We start from the raw sequence: 14,611 nt of genomic DNA on the forward strand, positions 1-14,611 counted from the left end.
AGCAATTGACGATGCGATTGTGCAGATCGTCAAATTGAGAAGGAAAACCAAACATGTCGACTCTGTTTTAATTTACTCATATTATAGTTTCTACAAAATATTACATCGATGTCTTTATATAGAGGTCTTCATAATTTCGACTTCTCTGCAATCATACATGCAGAATTCGGGAGACTCTCAATGCTATCCCTATCGATCTGCTCCACATTCTGATATCCGGATACATTCATTAAGATATCGAAGTCGGCTAAGAGAGACTTCATGACATGTCGAACGCCCAGCTCACCCTTAATACTTAATCCCCAAACCCATAATCTTCCGACGAAGACGAATTTCGCTCCAAGAGCTAAGGCTTTGAATACATCAGCTGCCCCACGAACTCCGGAGTCGAACATGATATAAGTCTTGTCACCTACAGCTAAAAAGAAGCATCAGTATCATTTATAAGTTACCGCAGAATGTAAAAGGTGCAGCTTGATAAGCACTGAGGAACAACCACTTACCATTGGTAATCTTTTCCAATGCATCTAAGCTTGCACAAGCTCCATCAACCTGCCTCCCAGCATGATTAGACACGACTATGCCATCAACGCCAAGCTGAACAGCCTTTCTTGCGTCTGCAACATGCTGGATACCCTTTAAACAAAAAGGTTTGCCGCCACTGATTCTTTTCCATTGCTCCATGAGCCAAGGCATTTTCTCCCAGGACCAAGCGCGTCCGTGCCAAACATTATCAATCCACATCGCGCCGGCCTCATTCGGTTGCTTTTCTGGATCGATACCGGCTTCTTTCAACCGTTTTTGGAAAACGGGATCAGACAGCCCCAAATCAGTCCCTACACCATGATAGAAAGCATAATTCGAGTTCGCAGCGTCACGGTGTCTCCAGGCCAATTGCCATGTATCTAATGTCAAGATGCAAGCTGTAAAGCCGCTATCATGTGCTCTTTGTAACAAGCTCAAGGTCAACTCATCATCATGCGGCATATATAATTGAAAAAATCGTGGTCCGGCACCATTCGCAGCTCCTACATCTTCAATTGAGGTCGATCCTGCTGTTGATAAACAATATGGCAGATTTAATTCTTTTGCAACCTTAGCTACGGGCAACTCAGCCAATGGATTATATATCTTGTTGATGCCGATAGGTGCGAATCCGATAGGTGCGCTGACCTTGTGGCCAAATATTTCCGTCTTCGTATCGCGATTGTTTGTGTCGACGAGCATTCGAGGAACAATACGGTGGCGATAGAACGCCTGCCGGTTCGCGAGATGAGTGTGAGACTGGCCTGCGTTGCAGGAAGCGTAATACCTATTAACAATATAAGTATCGAGATGATGTGTAGGTATGCTCAAGCTCAATTTACCATCCGCCTTTTGTCAATGATTCTTTCGCCAAATCTTCAAGATCTCCTGGGTCTGTACTAAATGGAGGGACTTCTCCAGTGTTGTCCTTCCAAAACATCTCTCGTTGATAGAGCGCCCATTGTGGAGTGTTTCTACTTTTAATATTAGGATTTTGGGGATCAGACATGATGATGATAGGAAATATATGAGAAACAATTGCAGGCAGCAATGGAAAGAAACATGAAATTGGAGCAAGAAACTCTTGATCAAGACGAAAACATGATACTTAACTTGAATGTCACAGCTCATTACACATTTGTTACTTAACATCTATGATCTCATTGTCGGCATTCCATTCCGGACTCAGAATCTTAGATGTCGTTAGTTCTAAAATAGTTATTATGGCGAATGACAAATGATAATCACGTGACTTTGCACAGATTTTGTGGCTTGAGTGTGGCTCTGCTCTCCCCGAGAGTTTCAATAACTCATGACATTACGAAGATCAGTCAGATAAAGTATGGATATAGTATGAATGAGTCGTGTCGTTCTTCTTACATCTTATTCCTGTTCAGTTATAGTTCTTACTTCATGAACTCATGCCTCGGCTCTCTCATACTCTCCTGCGCAGAGCTTATAATATCTCGCCTTTATTACCATTAGTCCTCCGAGAAACACGCAGCCTTTCATCTGCAATTAACGAATTACGATGGCTACGTGAATATGTTGATAGAACGATGAGCCATCGTATGCCCGATCAAAAATGGTGGACTTTACTAAAACTCTGCCAAAGACGTGCCGCAGGGGAACCACTGCAATATATACTTGGCACTCAGCCTTTTGGGGAATTGGAAATTAAATGTCAGCCTGGAGTACTTATACCTAGGTAATACTGACAAAATACCTTCTCTCAGAATCATATCTAACAATTAAAGGCCAGAAACAGAGGCATACACAACACATCTAGCAGAACTTCTCATCAAAGCAAAGCGTCCATCCCACATAACATTAGAAAATCAGCAGAATCCACTGAAGATCATTGATTTTTGTTCCGGGACTGGTTGCATTTCTCTTCTTTTATACTCGCTTTTGAATAAAGTATATCCTGGACTCGAGATCATCGGTCTAGACATCTCTAAAAAAGCGCTTGATTTATCAATTCAAAACGTCCGTTTTAATGCTCTGAACAGATCTGCACAGCAAAGTGTTCGTTTTGAATTTGCTGATATTCTCGAAGGCGAGGAAAGAATCCTAGATATATCTCAAGGCGTCTGCGATGTAATTGTGTCTAATCCCCCATATATATCAGAGGATGGATTTAACAAAGAAACGACACGATCAGTTAGAAATTGGGAACCAAAACTTGCACTGGTTCCTGATGCATCGAGGCGAGAAATCATACACTTCAATAGTGATTCTGGAAATAGTTCTTTCTTCGAAGTGGAGGATATCTTTTATCATCGATTGTTGCGATTTCATTCCCTTTTGAAGTCAAAAATTCTTGTAATGGAAATAGGCGACGAGGCACAGGCAAGGAGAGTGGCCCAAATGGCAATTGGTCTATCAGATAGAATTGAAATATGGAGGGACTGGCCAGATAAACACGATTCTGGAAACGAAAGTGCAGAATGTATGCTCCTTGACAATCACAAAATAGTAGTCAAAGGCAACGGGATGCTTAGAGCTGTCGTCTTGCTCTCCAATCAACATTTTGAATTATAAATATCCAGGGTTACCGATAATATCATGATCATCATGCGTGGAAGACAGTGCTTGGCGGGTCACAAGATAGTATTGGCGGTCCAAAGCCGAGACATTCCAGAAGCAATCTAGAAGTTCTATGGAATAATCTTCTATTGAGCGCCCCTTTTGCATTAGCCGAATTCCCCAATTCAACCTTTTCAAAGCTTCCAGAGTACCAGAAAAAGCATTCTAAGACAGCAACTACACACATATTCCAGCTGCGCATAATTTTACGGCAATTCCCAGCTTGAGCAATGAAGAATTATAAGACTGGTGTCAAGTGGTTGCCATCATTTCAAAAGGGATCATGTTTGCATGCAAGATCTAGTGTTTTCCTGTTATTCCAGACTTGGCAAGCTCGTATACAATTTCACTTTGAAACTGCCATGAACATTCTTCCAATGACCCCTTGATTCCTATTCGTTTTGAAGGACAAAGGCGTTTTATACGATCGTTTGGTAATGGATTTAGTCTCCCATATTTTAGTCCACTTACTGTTCAAGAAGTTTGCTACCAACAGTTCACTTTTCAAGACGCTTTTCATCGGACTCAGCTCTCTTCTCTCTTCAATTTTTTAACTGAACTCCCAACCTATCACAAGTTCAAATGTATATCCAATTCATTTTCGTGCTTATTCAATTTCCGGGATCTGTCACCTGTCGGCCAAATGTCGTAGGACAAGGCTACAGGCCAGCTGCTTTCCAAGGCCCTTCAACTCCTAAAGATGTCGGTACCTTCTTCACATTGACTGCTAATATCAATCGTCGGAAGGGTGGCCTTACGGGCATAGCTCCGGCCAATCCGCTTCAGAAGGTGAGAGGATTCCATGCCCAAAGATGTCTCATGTCTGATACCAATAGGGACACGATTGGTATACCATATTAGAAGTGGAAGGACAGACATATCCCGTCGTTATCGACACAGGCAGTAGCGATACATGGATCGTTAAACCAAACTTTACATGTTTAGATTATGATACCGGAGCACCAACTCCACAAAGTGCGTGCTTGTTTGGTCCAGGCTATGCCCCTAGCTCAGGTTTTAAATATATCCCAAACCAACATTTCAATACTACATATGCAAGTGGGGAAAATTTGAAGGGGAAGTTTGGTGTTGTGGATGTAACATTGGGTGGCATTTCGTGAGTTTCCTGATCATCTTCATAATTCAGCTGCTCACTCAGCAGTGTCAATACTCAGATTGCGACTGTTGATACAGCTGCATGGCTTGGTGATGGAACTACAAGTGGATTGTTGGGTCTTGCATATCCATCCATGTTAGTCGCTTCTCCTCTTTTACCTGAGCTTTCCTGATATTAATTCAGCACCGCGGCATTCAATGGCACCACTTTTGAAAATGACAAGGCGGAAACTCAAAGTACGTGAAATTATTGCTCTCATTTTCGCGGGACTAACGGCATATAGTTCCCTATGACCCTATATTCACGACCATGTACAAAAAACACCTCATACCCCCAATTTTCAGTCTCGCCTTGAGTAGGCGCTCAAATCGCACTGGCCAAGGCAATGGGTACTTAGCCTTAGGTGGCTTGCCTCGCATCGCCTCCTATGGAGCTTGGGCTGTAGCACCAATTCAAATTGTCGCCATAGGAGAAGGTTACATACAAGGAGCTCTTCCATGGCCACAGCACCGTTCGTTCACCCCCATGAGCTAAAACCATCTGTTGACAGTGTACTAACCTCTTCTTAGAAGTCTACACACTCACACCAGGCAATTTTATCTACCCTGGTAGCCAACGTCAAAAATGGAAACCCAAACACTGGTCCCCACTGTCTATGCCCGGCAGCAGTTCTCAAGTCCAACTCTTCATCGACTCAGGCACTACCCTTATTTTCCTTCCCAACTCCATCTCCTCCGCTCTTGCAGCACTATACAAGCCACCTGCCGTATACAATTCAGATCTGTTCGCTTACTCTGTGCCATGTAATGCCAAGGTGCCGTACTTTGCTGTCGTTATTGGCGGCGTATCTTTTCCTGTCGATCCAAGGGATATGGTACAGGATGATAATACGGGTACGGGGAACTGCGTGGCGGGCGTGAGTGATGGAGATCCTTTTGACTTTTATACGCTTGGAGATGTGTTTTTGAAGAATGTGGTGGTTGTTTTCGATGTTGGGGCCTCCCAGTTGAAATTTAGGAGTAGGGGTTTCTATTGATTTATATTTATTGGTGACTTTTTGATCATGCTACGAAAAGTTTGTCTATTCAGGCTGGATTGTGTACCTCTGCGCTAAAAGCTGCTTCTCTCGTGTTATTTCCATCGGATTGTTGGCCTTCGCAGTTTGTTCGATATCTGGCCAAACTTTGAGAGCAGGAAGTGGAATGATGTGGTCGTTTACAGCTCGAATGGGACTCTGAATTTTTGGATTGCGTGCCAAACACTTTTTATCATGGCTATAGTGCCTAGCGGTTGGTATTGTTTGTCGAGGTTTGCTCATGATGTTAGTTGTTGTACGAATACGACGCATGGGTCTAAGATATTCTTGAATTTGTTTTGGATTGTTGACTTTTGGATCACTGCCCGATGTTCTTGTCATCTCTATCTTCAGCTCAAGCGGTGGGTCTTGTCGAACGTCTACACGAAAACCCAAAGACTTTCGCCTAAACGTGCGTCTCTATTGGATCATTGTAGCAAAAGTTCTTAGATGGACGTCTTCATGATTCCAAATGGCTTCTGTCTCAAACGTTGCTAACAATATTGGGATTGCATCGCACATAAACTTATTGTTGCCGGATCGGGTTCTGGGAATTTTGGTCTTGTACATCTGCAAAGGTTCCATTGTCTCTTGTCATCTGAAGTTGTATTTCTCATTTATTTCGTCTACCACAGTAGCACTAGTTCACTAGCTAAGAATTCTTTGATTATACGCCTTCCAACCTTAGTAACTTCTCATCTGAACTTTCAATCCGTCAAGTGTGTCTTCAGCCGTACCGCAACGGTTACGTTTTTTGCTGAAGAGTTTCTGGTTTTACTTCTGCAAGAATGCTGGACGATTCTAATTTGGAGGTTTGTGACGTTTGAATGCTAGGTGTTCGATGGTATATAGCCAGTGATGGTCTCTATCAGATCATACCAGATTTTGGCATGCAGATTGCCAGCTGCCTAGCGAGATTGCCCGCTGGCCCCGAGTGGAGCAGAATGTTTCCCACTTTTGCTCCAATGATTCACGGTTCGAAGAATGGTCGTAGATATTTAATGTCTTCTGAACATGTATTTATCTTTATTTTGCTCTCTGGATTGGCCTTCATTGTAAGGTCTTAGAGTGATACTACGACTGCTTCGCGTGTTTTTTTCCTTGAAAGTTGACCAGTTTGAAGTAGAACTTCCATTGGAACCAGTCAGCGTGTGTTTTTTGAGAATGAGTTCATTCATTCATCGTCTGCTTAACAGGTATGGAGAGAACTGAAAGTGGAAATGCGATCGTCTCTGTTACTTCTTGCATTGAAGATGCCATTTCATCCTCCCAAGCGACCTAAGTCACAATGAAACAGCCACTGCATTCCCCCGATGAGAGCCTGGGACATAGCAGTGGTACCCCCTCTTCAATGTTAGGATCATATTCCTCAAGGCTCCACATGGCAACTTGTTCGGAGCGGGACGAAGCATTCATCTATCGTTATGGTGGCATTATGGGGAATGAATGACCTGCAAGAAGTGCTCTGCCGTGTCAATCTCAACTACTACAACCGCATCAAACAGCTCTCGTCCTTAATGCAATGGCCTCGTAGTTAATCTTGATTCACAGCACCCCCAAGTCTTGAAGAAGATAAATTGCTGCTGATCTTCGTATTGTTCCTGCACTCGCTCGCCTTTGGACCCATTTCCTGTCAACATAAAGACCCTCTTTTTCTCAGCCATTGAGACCCCGGTAATCCATCGATTAAGGCGGCGCAGAAACCTGTTCAACAGTCACTGTTACCAAGGTGAGAAAGATAGTCTTCCAGGTCTCGCGTTTCCGGCGAGAGTATGGAATAAATTTAGTCCCATGCTACGATCGACAAGATTGGGGTCAAGTAAGATTTGTCACTTGCCGTGGAGACCCACATTCACCGGGAGAGAGCATTTGTTGATCATAATTCACTATACTATGACGGTGTTCCGATTTGCCATGCACAACATCAGACCATAATTCGATCAAACAGGATTTTGATTCTGGCCAACTTTTTCCTCATAGGTTGTTAATGTCGCGAGTATGGTTCCTCTCCCAGGCCTCTAGCTTGACCCATTTTTATCTTCAAGATATACTCATTAATAATGATCTTCTCTACTCTGTTACTACTTGCTATATCGTGTTTTTCGGTTGCATTGAGAGCCTCTGAAGTATTCCATTTTAACGTCGTCATCTGGCTGCACTCATACATCGGCATGTATCTACAATACAGGTACAAAATTCCAAATATAAACTGTCTTTATGTTACTTCACCTCACTATACGTCAGTATTCAGCTGAAAAGTGGCTCAAAAGAGTCGTGATATATACAAGGTCACGATTGAGGCTGTGTTGTAGTATTGTATTTCGAGAATCAAATTCAATAGTCCAGTCCTATTGTAGCTCGGCGAAGCGAACATGGTAATGTTATCTGCATTACAGCCGTACAGCTGGCAGGAAACCGTTGGGGGCGGAATGCGGGGGAAGGGAGATATGGGGGATGGGCCGGAAAAAGATGATGAGCTGGCTGATAAATTTTGGTTGTTACACGGAACGAGAACTTCGTATGAAGTTGATAAATGTATACATTCAGATATGCGGAGCTGTGTTGGGATGAAGATTGGTTGATTAAAAGTACCTAGCATCTGTATCTAAGCTCCAGCTGCACTTTGCAAAGAAACCTTGAAACGGCCTGAACTTGGTTGGGAGCAATGATAAATGGATGCGTTGAAGACGTCAAGAAAAATTTAGGCTGCAGCATTCTCTGATGCTTCGCTGTTGATGGTTGCAACTTTGCAAAAATCAAATGTTCACTGCATGCAGATCGATATCAAGATGAAAACCTCGAAGCACGCTTGAAGGATTCTTCCTTTACGACTTCGAAAAGGGGTCTGCGTTCAAAGGCGCGCGTGAATATAGCTGGGCGGAGGGATAAAAAACGATATCGGCGTAAATACGTGAGAAGTCTGCATCTAGTGGATACGAAGATGGCTTTCTTGGAAGAATTAGATAAGATATGCTGTTTTGACTGCCGCCTGAAAACTGAGGTTGGGATCTGGAAATTTTGAAGGAAACAAGGTGCTTTTGGAAGGGGTGAGGGGATTGAGAACCCCAGAAACCTATATTGAATTGAAACATGCCGAATAGGAAACGGATATTCTGCTTCCGCCACTGCTATCATTCATTTTTGTTGGTCCCTATCATTATTTTTTTGTTTTTTGCGCAATTATAAACTTTCCAATTGTTTGGATAATTCGGTTGAGCCCGTACCGAACGGATATGTCGGGCGCCGGCTGGCTGCCCCTTCATCTAGTCGACAAAAAGCAATATGGGTTAAATTCCATGTGTGTGGGTGGGTATCTCTTGCGAAGAAAATGTGATAGACATGCTTGTTAGATGCAGTCATCCGCAATTCTGGACTGTGGTGGACAAATCACAAGACTTTTTTATTTCAGCGTTTAATATCAACGAGTCCAGAATGAAAATTAGCAAACGAATTAGTGGTCGGCATATGGCGGTTCATAAAAGTCGTCCAAAAGAAGAATTTTGTGCAGAATATCTTCAATTGTGTGGCTTGAATTACCATTCATAGTACTTAGGTATCAATGTGCAGTACCCTTTTCACCAAAGAACCTTGGAAACATGTACTTTGCCGCTCGTTAGAACCCTTGAATGGATCAAGTTTTAGTTTGCTTTATCTCAAAAATGCCTCCCGACTCAGAAGTTCGCGCTTGGGTGTAGGTCGATACCAGGCCAGGCCTGCCACGGTACTGTAATTCGATCTGTTGTACCTCCACGCGCTCCTCGTAACTGACATATTGGCTACCTCGTTGTCACACCTTTGACTCGAATCCTCGTTCTTCTTGCATGTAAAACCTTCGAGAATTGCATTAAATCTGCAGGTAAAACCATATCACATCCCAAAACATAATATCGGTCCTTCTGTCCCGGAGTTTCTCGTCCAAGCATTTTGTTTTTTCGGCATTTAGGATTTCTTGGATTGATTTCGTTATGAATTACTTAGCTGAGACATTTCGATATATTTCTTCGGATCAATTGGATGGCATCCTTGGACGAGAACCTGGAAGGTCCTGTTACTCTTGTTTAAGGTCTGGGGTAGCAATCCCTCCGTGCCACCCTTGATGAGATGAATGAAGGGATGACGGAGCGCCCGATAAAGGAATCAAGCAGGGCGTAAACAATAAAATTGCATATTTGTGAATTATTAAGTAGCCAAAGAATAAATCAGTATTGGACAGCCTAAACATACGCGTGATGATCTCCTGTACTTGGTGAATCCAATTGTAGAAGACAGACACACGTTTTCTCCAGGTTCCAGAATGCTTCCACGGCGTTACAACGAAGCATTGCATTTGCATTTGAAGTAGTAGAAGCAGTGCAATGTTGGATTGGCAGTCTGTATAGTTTTTAGTGGATTACAACGTCCAATTCACGGGACGGGGAACTTCTTGCTTTGTTGCATCGTGGGATAAGGCTGGTCGGCAAGGCTACTCGAGCGTGGTGAAAGTAGCGTTTCTCTTCTACAACAGCGTTCCATTCATCAGACTTTAGGGCAGAGTAAATTTCCGGAGGCGATAAATGTCGTCGGAGGCTTAATTCGCGGTATCAATGATAGCTGAAGGTGTCTTAGTTGCTGAACGGTTCTTGATTTGAGCGTCTGTTCAAACTTATGGCAGGCTTTACGACAAGCATCGAAAGCCTATAATTTTAATGTGTTTCATTTTAGACTTTTCTTCAACGTTTAAGGCTTTCTACAGATGGCTGCAATACATACATTATTTACAAGCGTTCATTTGACGGAACTAGTGCAAACATTTATGCGAGCTTGAAGAAATCCGAAAACCCTCCTAGTCTTCCTAGCCCTTTGTAGTATCTTGAAAGCATTGATGTGGTTTGACGAGCCACCACCCACAAACAGAAGCACATGCTATCATGGTAACACTCCCAGTAATAGTATCTAGATGCCTAGGTATCTATCAATTTCGGAGATACCTACTCGACAGCTAGGTTATGCACCGAATAGCTGCGATCTCGAACCCGCTTTTAACTCAATCGAAAGTTGAAAATGCATTGAACAGTACTTGAACATGCCACCATACATTTACGATCCTGGGTGAGTTCCTACACCCTTGCCGTAGGTGGATAAAAAGTACATATCTCGTGAAGCTTATCTAACTTGGGCTTAGGAAAATGTTAACCCCTTCATCTTCCGCAGCCCCACAAGTTCTTTCGCACATTTATCTCGGGAGAACCAAACCTAATTCAAACCCATGGGCATCACTAGGGATGTATGTATGTTGAGATAATAGGTTGATGTTCGGGACAATGCAGGACGATCAGAGGTAAGAAGATATTTGACAAAAATTCAAATCGTGTCTTCGATATCAGCTCACAATAGGTGAGAAATAGATCGTGGATTACTCATATAACATCGTAGTCTCAAGCTAAAAATATTATTTTTCCACATATGTAGTAATACATTATCATCCTTTAATCTTGATGCACCTCGCACTGTCAGATTTTATCGCCGGGTTCGTATTCACATCCGCCGCCGCAACAAGCGAAATCTCACGCGAAGCACAAAAAAAAAAACATTTGCAGAGATGTGAAGCTAAACCTTGGTAATATTTAGGACACCCCAGGATTATTTTCAAATCCACTTACCGAACTATAACTCTTTTAGGCCATATCCTCATCTCCGCCCATGGCTGACAGTCCTAGCTATCATTCGTCAGAAGATCATCAAGGATACTTTCTAGGGCCCTGGAAATAATTTATATTGGTTGGTGCTGAATAAGACTTCACAAGACCTAATGCTGCGTTAGCTCGTTAGACATTGAAAAAGAAGTGATTACAAACGCGAGAATAGGAAAGCATCAACAAACCAAAACATAAGACGAAATGACATCGGACAATGTTGGTACTTGGGGCGCTTGGGGGCTTGAGATATCTTTTTGATCGTAAGTGCTTGTGGAATGGTTGCCGGCCGGATTTATTGACAGGTCAGGGGCACTTGTTGGTCAAGGCTATTTCACCTTATGGGAGCTATACTCATTTGGATATGCCTGTCAGCGGATTCCATCCTCTTTTGAGAGATGACCGTGAGGCGGTACACGGTCCCCCCCTTGAACTATACATCGGTTACAGATTTATCCTTGTCCGTCAACGTCTTTTTCGATATTCCCTCTGAAGATCTCCAATTCGCCATGATTTCCGGCTTTAGGCACTGAGAGATGGAAGCATACAACTCTCCCCAATAGGATCAATCTAGTCCATATTCTTATACACTATCACTAATGCAGATCACGCGCCAGCCACTTCTACTCGTTCGAGATAATATATGCCATGGGGGTACTCATATACATTGCCCTTTCGAAGAGGGGAACGGAACACAAATGAGGCCAAAGCAGTTATCCACCTGCCTACTTGACAAAGATTTCGGAAGGACGTTAGACCCATCATGAGGCTTGCTTGCATCCCGCACCTTAGTCTCGTCCTTTGGCCCCTTTGGTAGACCATGTTTAGATTCACGAATAAGAGCGTAGCTCCCGAACCCAGGATAAGCTTGTACTCCGGCCTTCATCTTCCTTTTCATCCCATAATACATCATGCTAAACACTCCATGAAGAATCACTTTTATGGATAAATGTTTGACTCTTAATCTTCAATCATTAATCGACCAATAATCAAAACTTCTTTCTTCAGATGCTTCAATGTCCATAACACAAACAACAACGATGGCAGCCATAAAGCCAGAAGAGTCAGAACATTCAATTTGGCAAAGCTATGCTCTCCAGCCACCTCATACTTCTCATCAAACGGCCTTCGAGTCTAATTTTCCTTCCGGTCCTCTGGCACTGCCGTACCATGCAAGACAGAAGGGAGGGTACCGATCAATGGATATTTCTTCAATCAACGCAAGACCTCCCCACAGGGAAGGAAACGGGGTGTTGACTGCTTCACCACCATCACTAAATTCACATCATAGCTACCCTTCTCTCAAACGACCATTTCATTCTACAGATGATTCGCCCTATGGCGAAGTAGTGCAGGACTTCCGGGAAGACTTGTCAGAACATCCAAAACCTAATATTAGTCAAGACCACAGACTACTTTCCTTCAGTAAACGACAGCCAAAGCACACTATCGTAGACCAACATGGAAGAATACAACAGCTAGACCTTTCAGCGCAAATTCACGGAATGTTCTTTTTATCGGAAATGACAACCCCCACGGGCGAGGGAGTGATTGTCCAGCCAGAGCTGACCTGCTACCGGAGGAACTTATTTCAAATTTCCGGGTCCGTTACTACGCCCCGAGGCGCCTTATCAGTGATCACAGAACGTGGAGAACGCATTCCAATCTTGTCCCTAGAAGTAACGATCAGTGCCACGGAATCAGTTGATGGCCACTCTGTCAAACTGATTGTCATCCCATGGAAAACACCTCCACCAAACTCCCCTGAAGTAACACCTGGCCAGGAGCAGGAACCATCGCCTATTCCACTACTTCCATTTGACGATGGAGCTCCGGATACAAATAATGAGTTCGCTGTCTACCCTATAGCCTACAGAAGACTTCAATTTAGAATCGCGACTGCGAACAATGGCCGGAGACGAGAGCTCCAACAACATTTCACTTTGCATCTAAATGTTGTAGGAACCTTGGGAAATAACACCAAGATCAATGTTTGCGAGACAGCGACAGCGCCCATCGTTGTCAGAGGTCGAAGCCCAAGGAACTTCCAAGCAAGGAAGGAAATTGCACTCGTCGGTTCATCAGCCTCTCGGGGCCAAGCACCAGAATTGCAGATCACAAGCAGCAGTACGTCTGGTAGTGCTACAATGAAGCTGAAATTGGCAAAACCTCAGACCCTGGAACTACCTCGGTCGCCATTCAATTTCGATGCAAGCAATCTTCCTGTTTCTCCACATTTGATGCGACAACAGTAAGTTTTTTCACTCAGTGTCATGTTATTCATCCGAATTTTGACTTGAAGTCGAATGATCTTGGAATCATTTTCAACTTCGTTACATCTGCCTTGACTGTAAGCTGACATGGCCAAATTAGAACTTTACCATCATGGTTCGCTCCGCCACATTCATCTGAGCACACCCCAGGCCCATCAACTCCAAACTACCAAGGACCCCCGCCGTCTTTATCGATGGATAATTATCTTCAAGGAAATCATTCCAGTTCAGAGAATCCACAAACCCACTCTCCAGCCTCTACAATGCCAGCCCCTGCACCTCCAGTACGATCATACACGTACCAAAGTACAACCTCACCGAGTGGGGTTCCCATACGATTCATCGACAGCAATCCACGGCCCGCAAAATCACCTCGCCATCAAGCACCCCCCGAACTGAACTCTTCTTTCTCTTCCGATTTCACGGCTCGGTTCAACGCACCTATTCCATATAGTTCTGCCAGTGACCCTGCGCAACCAAGAGAATACTTCCCTACAACTATGTCTATGCAGCCTTGGACCACTGCTCAAGATACCGCGTCTACGTATGGAACTACGCTGCCCGCAGTCACTAGCTCTCATTATGAATATTCTGGGGATCAGCATTACGTAAAAGAAGAAGGCCACTCTCAACCACCACCGCCACATCAACAGCCCAGTCAACAGCATTACACTTGGAGCGCTGCATAGTTTTATTAAACTTTCACAAGAAACGCGTTGCATTAATTCAGCATCTCAATGAGAACTCATTCCAATACACATACGCATCAGATATCAGATATCGGGCCTTGTATGCGCGAATCCAGAAAATCATGCATCACTTTCAAATCTCTTCCTGAGAATCTTCCACTTTTCCATACGCCACGAAAATCATTTCCTCGCGCTCTGTCAATCTCAATCTTTTTTTTAAATTCTGCACTCCAGTCAGTACCCAAGGGAATTAGCCCCCAGTTTCTTGTTTATATGTGCTCTCTCTTGAGATGGAAGGAAACGAAGCAATGCAATAGGATGATATGGGATACATTATGGTATTCCCCAGCGAACTGAAAATTCAGCATAGGCATCATACATAGCAAGCGATGGCGTAGGAAAAAGGGTGGTGAACTTTAGGTTTCTCTTGTCTCCTTTTCTTTTGGCATCTCTTTCATACTTTTTACACTGCGGATACATGGGATGGATCAATGATTTGGATGATATCAATATGGATAGAACAATGGATGTACTTTTATAAACTAATGTTATGATCAGACTTGATACCCTCATTAATTCCTTAATACATGGTCAAATATAAACCAATAAAGGTGATGGGTGAAATTTCGAACAATTTAAACACAGGATTTATTCTTTGATTTTGATCATCT

At 43.4% G+C, this 14,611-nt stretch overlaps 4 protein-coding genes across 4 annotated transcripts; 3 read left to right on the top strand and 1 right to left on the bottom strand.

Annotated features, from left to right (window-relative positions):
* Positions 1-128: 128 nt before the first annotated feature.
* On the bottom strand, positions 129-1,534 carry EAE97_000311 (uncharacterized protein; the record flags this gene model as incomplete). Its single annotated transcript, XM_038870821.1, has 3 exons — positions 129-418; positions 504-1,312; positions 1,368-1,534. 3 exons carry the CDS (start codon positions 1,532-1,534, stop codon positions 129-131), a joined length of 1,266 nt encoding a protein of 421 aa, XP_038738182.1.
* A 334-nt stretch (positions 1,535-1,868) lies between these two features.
* On the top strand, positions 1,869-3,311 carry EAE97_000312 (uncharacterized protein). The gene is made up of 2 exons (XM_038870822.1): positions 1,869-2,233; positions 2,283-3,311. Exons 1-2 carry the CDS (start codon positions 1,947-1,949, stop codon positions 3,067-3,069), a joined length of 1,074 nt encoding a protein of 357 aa, XP_038738183.1. The 5' UTR covers positions 1,869-1,946; the 3' UTR covers positions 3,070-3,311.
* A 385-nt stretch (positions 3,312-3,696) lies between these two features.
* On the top strand, positions 3,697-5,267 carry EAE97_000313 (uncharacterized protein; the record flags this gene model as incomplete). The annotated part of the gene is made up of 6 exons (XM_038870823.1): positions 3,697-3,903; positions 3,951-4,231; positions 4,277-4,366; positions 4,415-4,467; positions 4,515-4,742; positions 4,801-5,267. The coding sequence occupies 6 exons, from the start codon at positions 3,697-3,699 to the stop codon at positions 5,265-5,267; spliced, it is 1,326 nt and encodes a 441-aa protein (XP_038738184.1).
* A 6,337-nt stretch (positions 5,268-11,604) lies between these two features.
* Positions 11,605-14,570, top strand: EAE97_000314 (uncharacterized protein). Its single transcript, XM_038870824.1, has 2 exons — positions 11,605-13,229; positions 13,352-14,570. Exons 1-2 carry the CDS (start codon positions 11,995-11,997, stop codon positions 13,938-13,940), a joined length of 1,824 nt encoding a protein of 607 aa, XP_038738185.1. The 5' UTR covers positions 11,605-11,994; the 3' UTR covers positions 13,941-14,570.
* Positions 14,571-14,611: the final 41 nt, after the last annotated feature.

Source organism: Botrytis byssoidea, assembly GCF_014898295.1.
Source record: "Botrytis byssoidea strain MUCL 94 chromosome Unknown BBYS_001, whole genome shotgun sequence".
In the NCBI taxonomy this organism is placed as follows: Eukaryota; Fungi; Ascomycota; class Leotiomycetes; order Helotiales; family Sclerotiniaceae; genus Botrytis; species Botrytis byssoidea.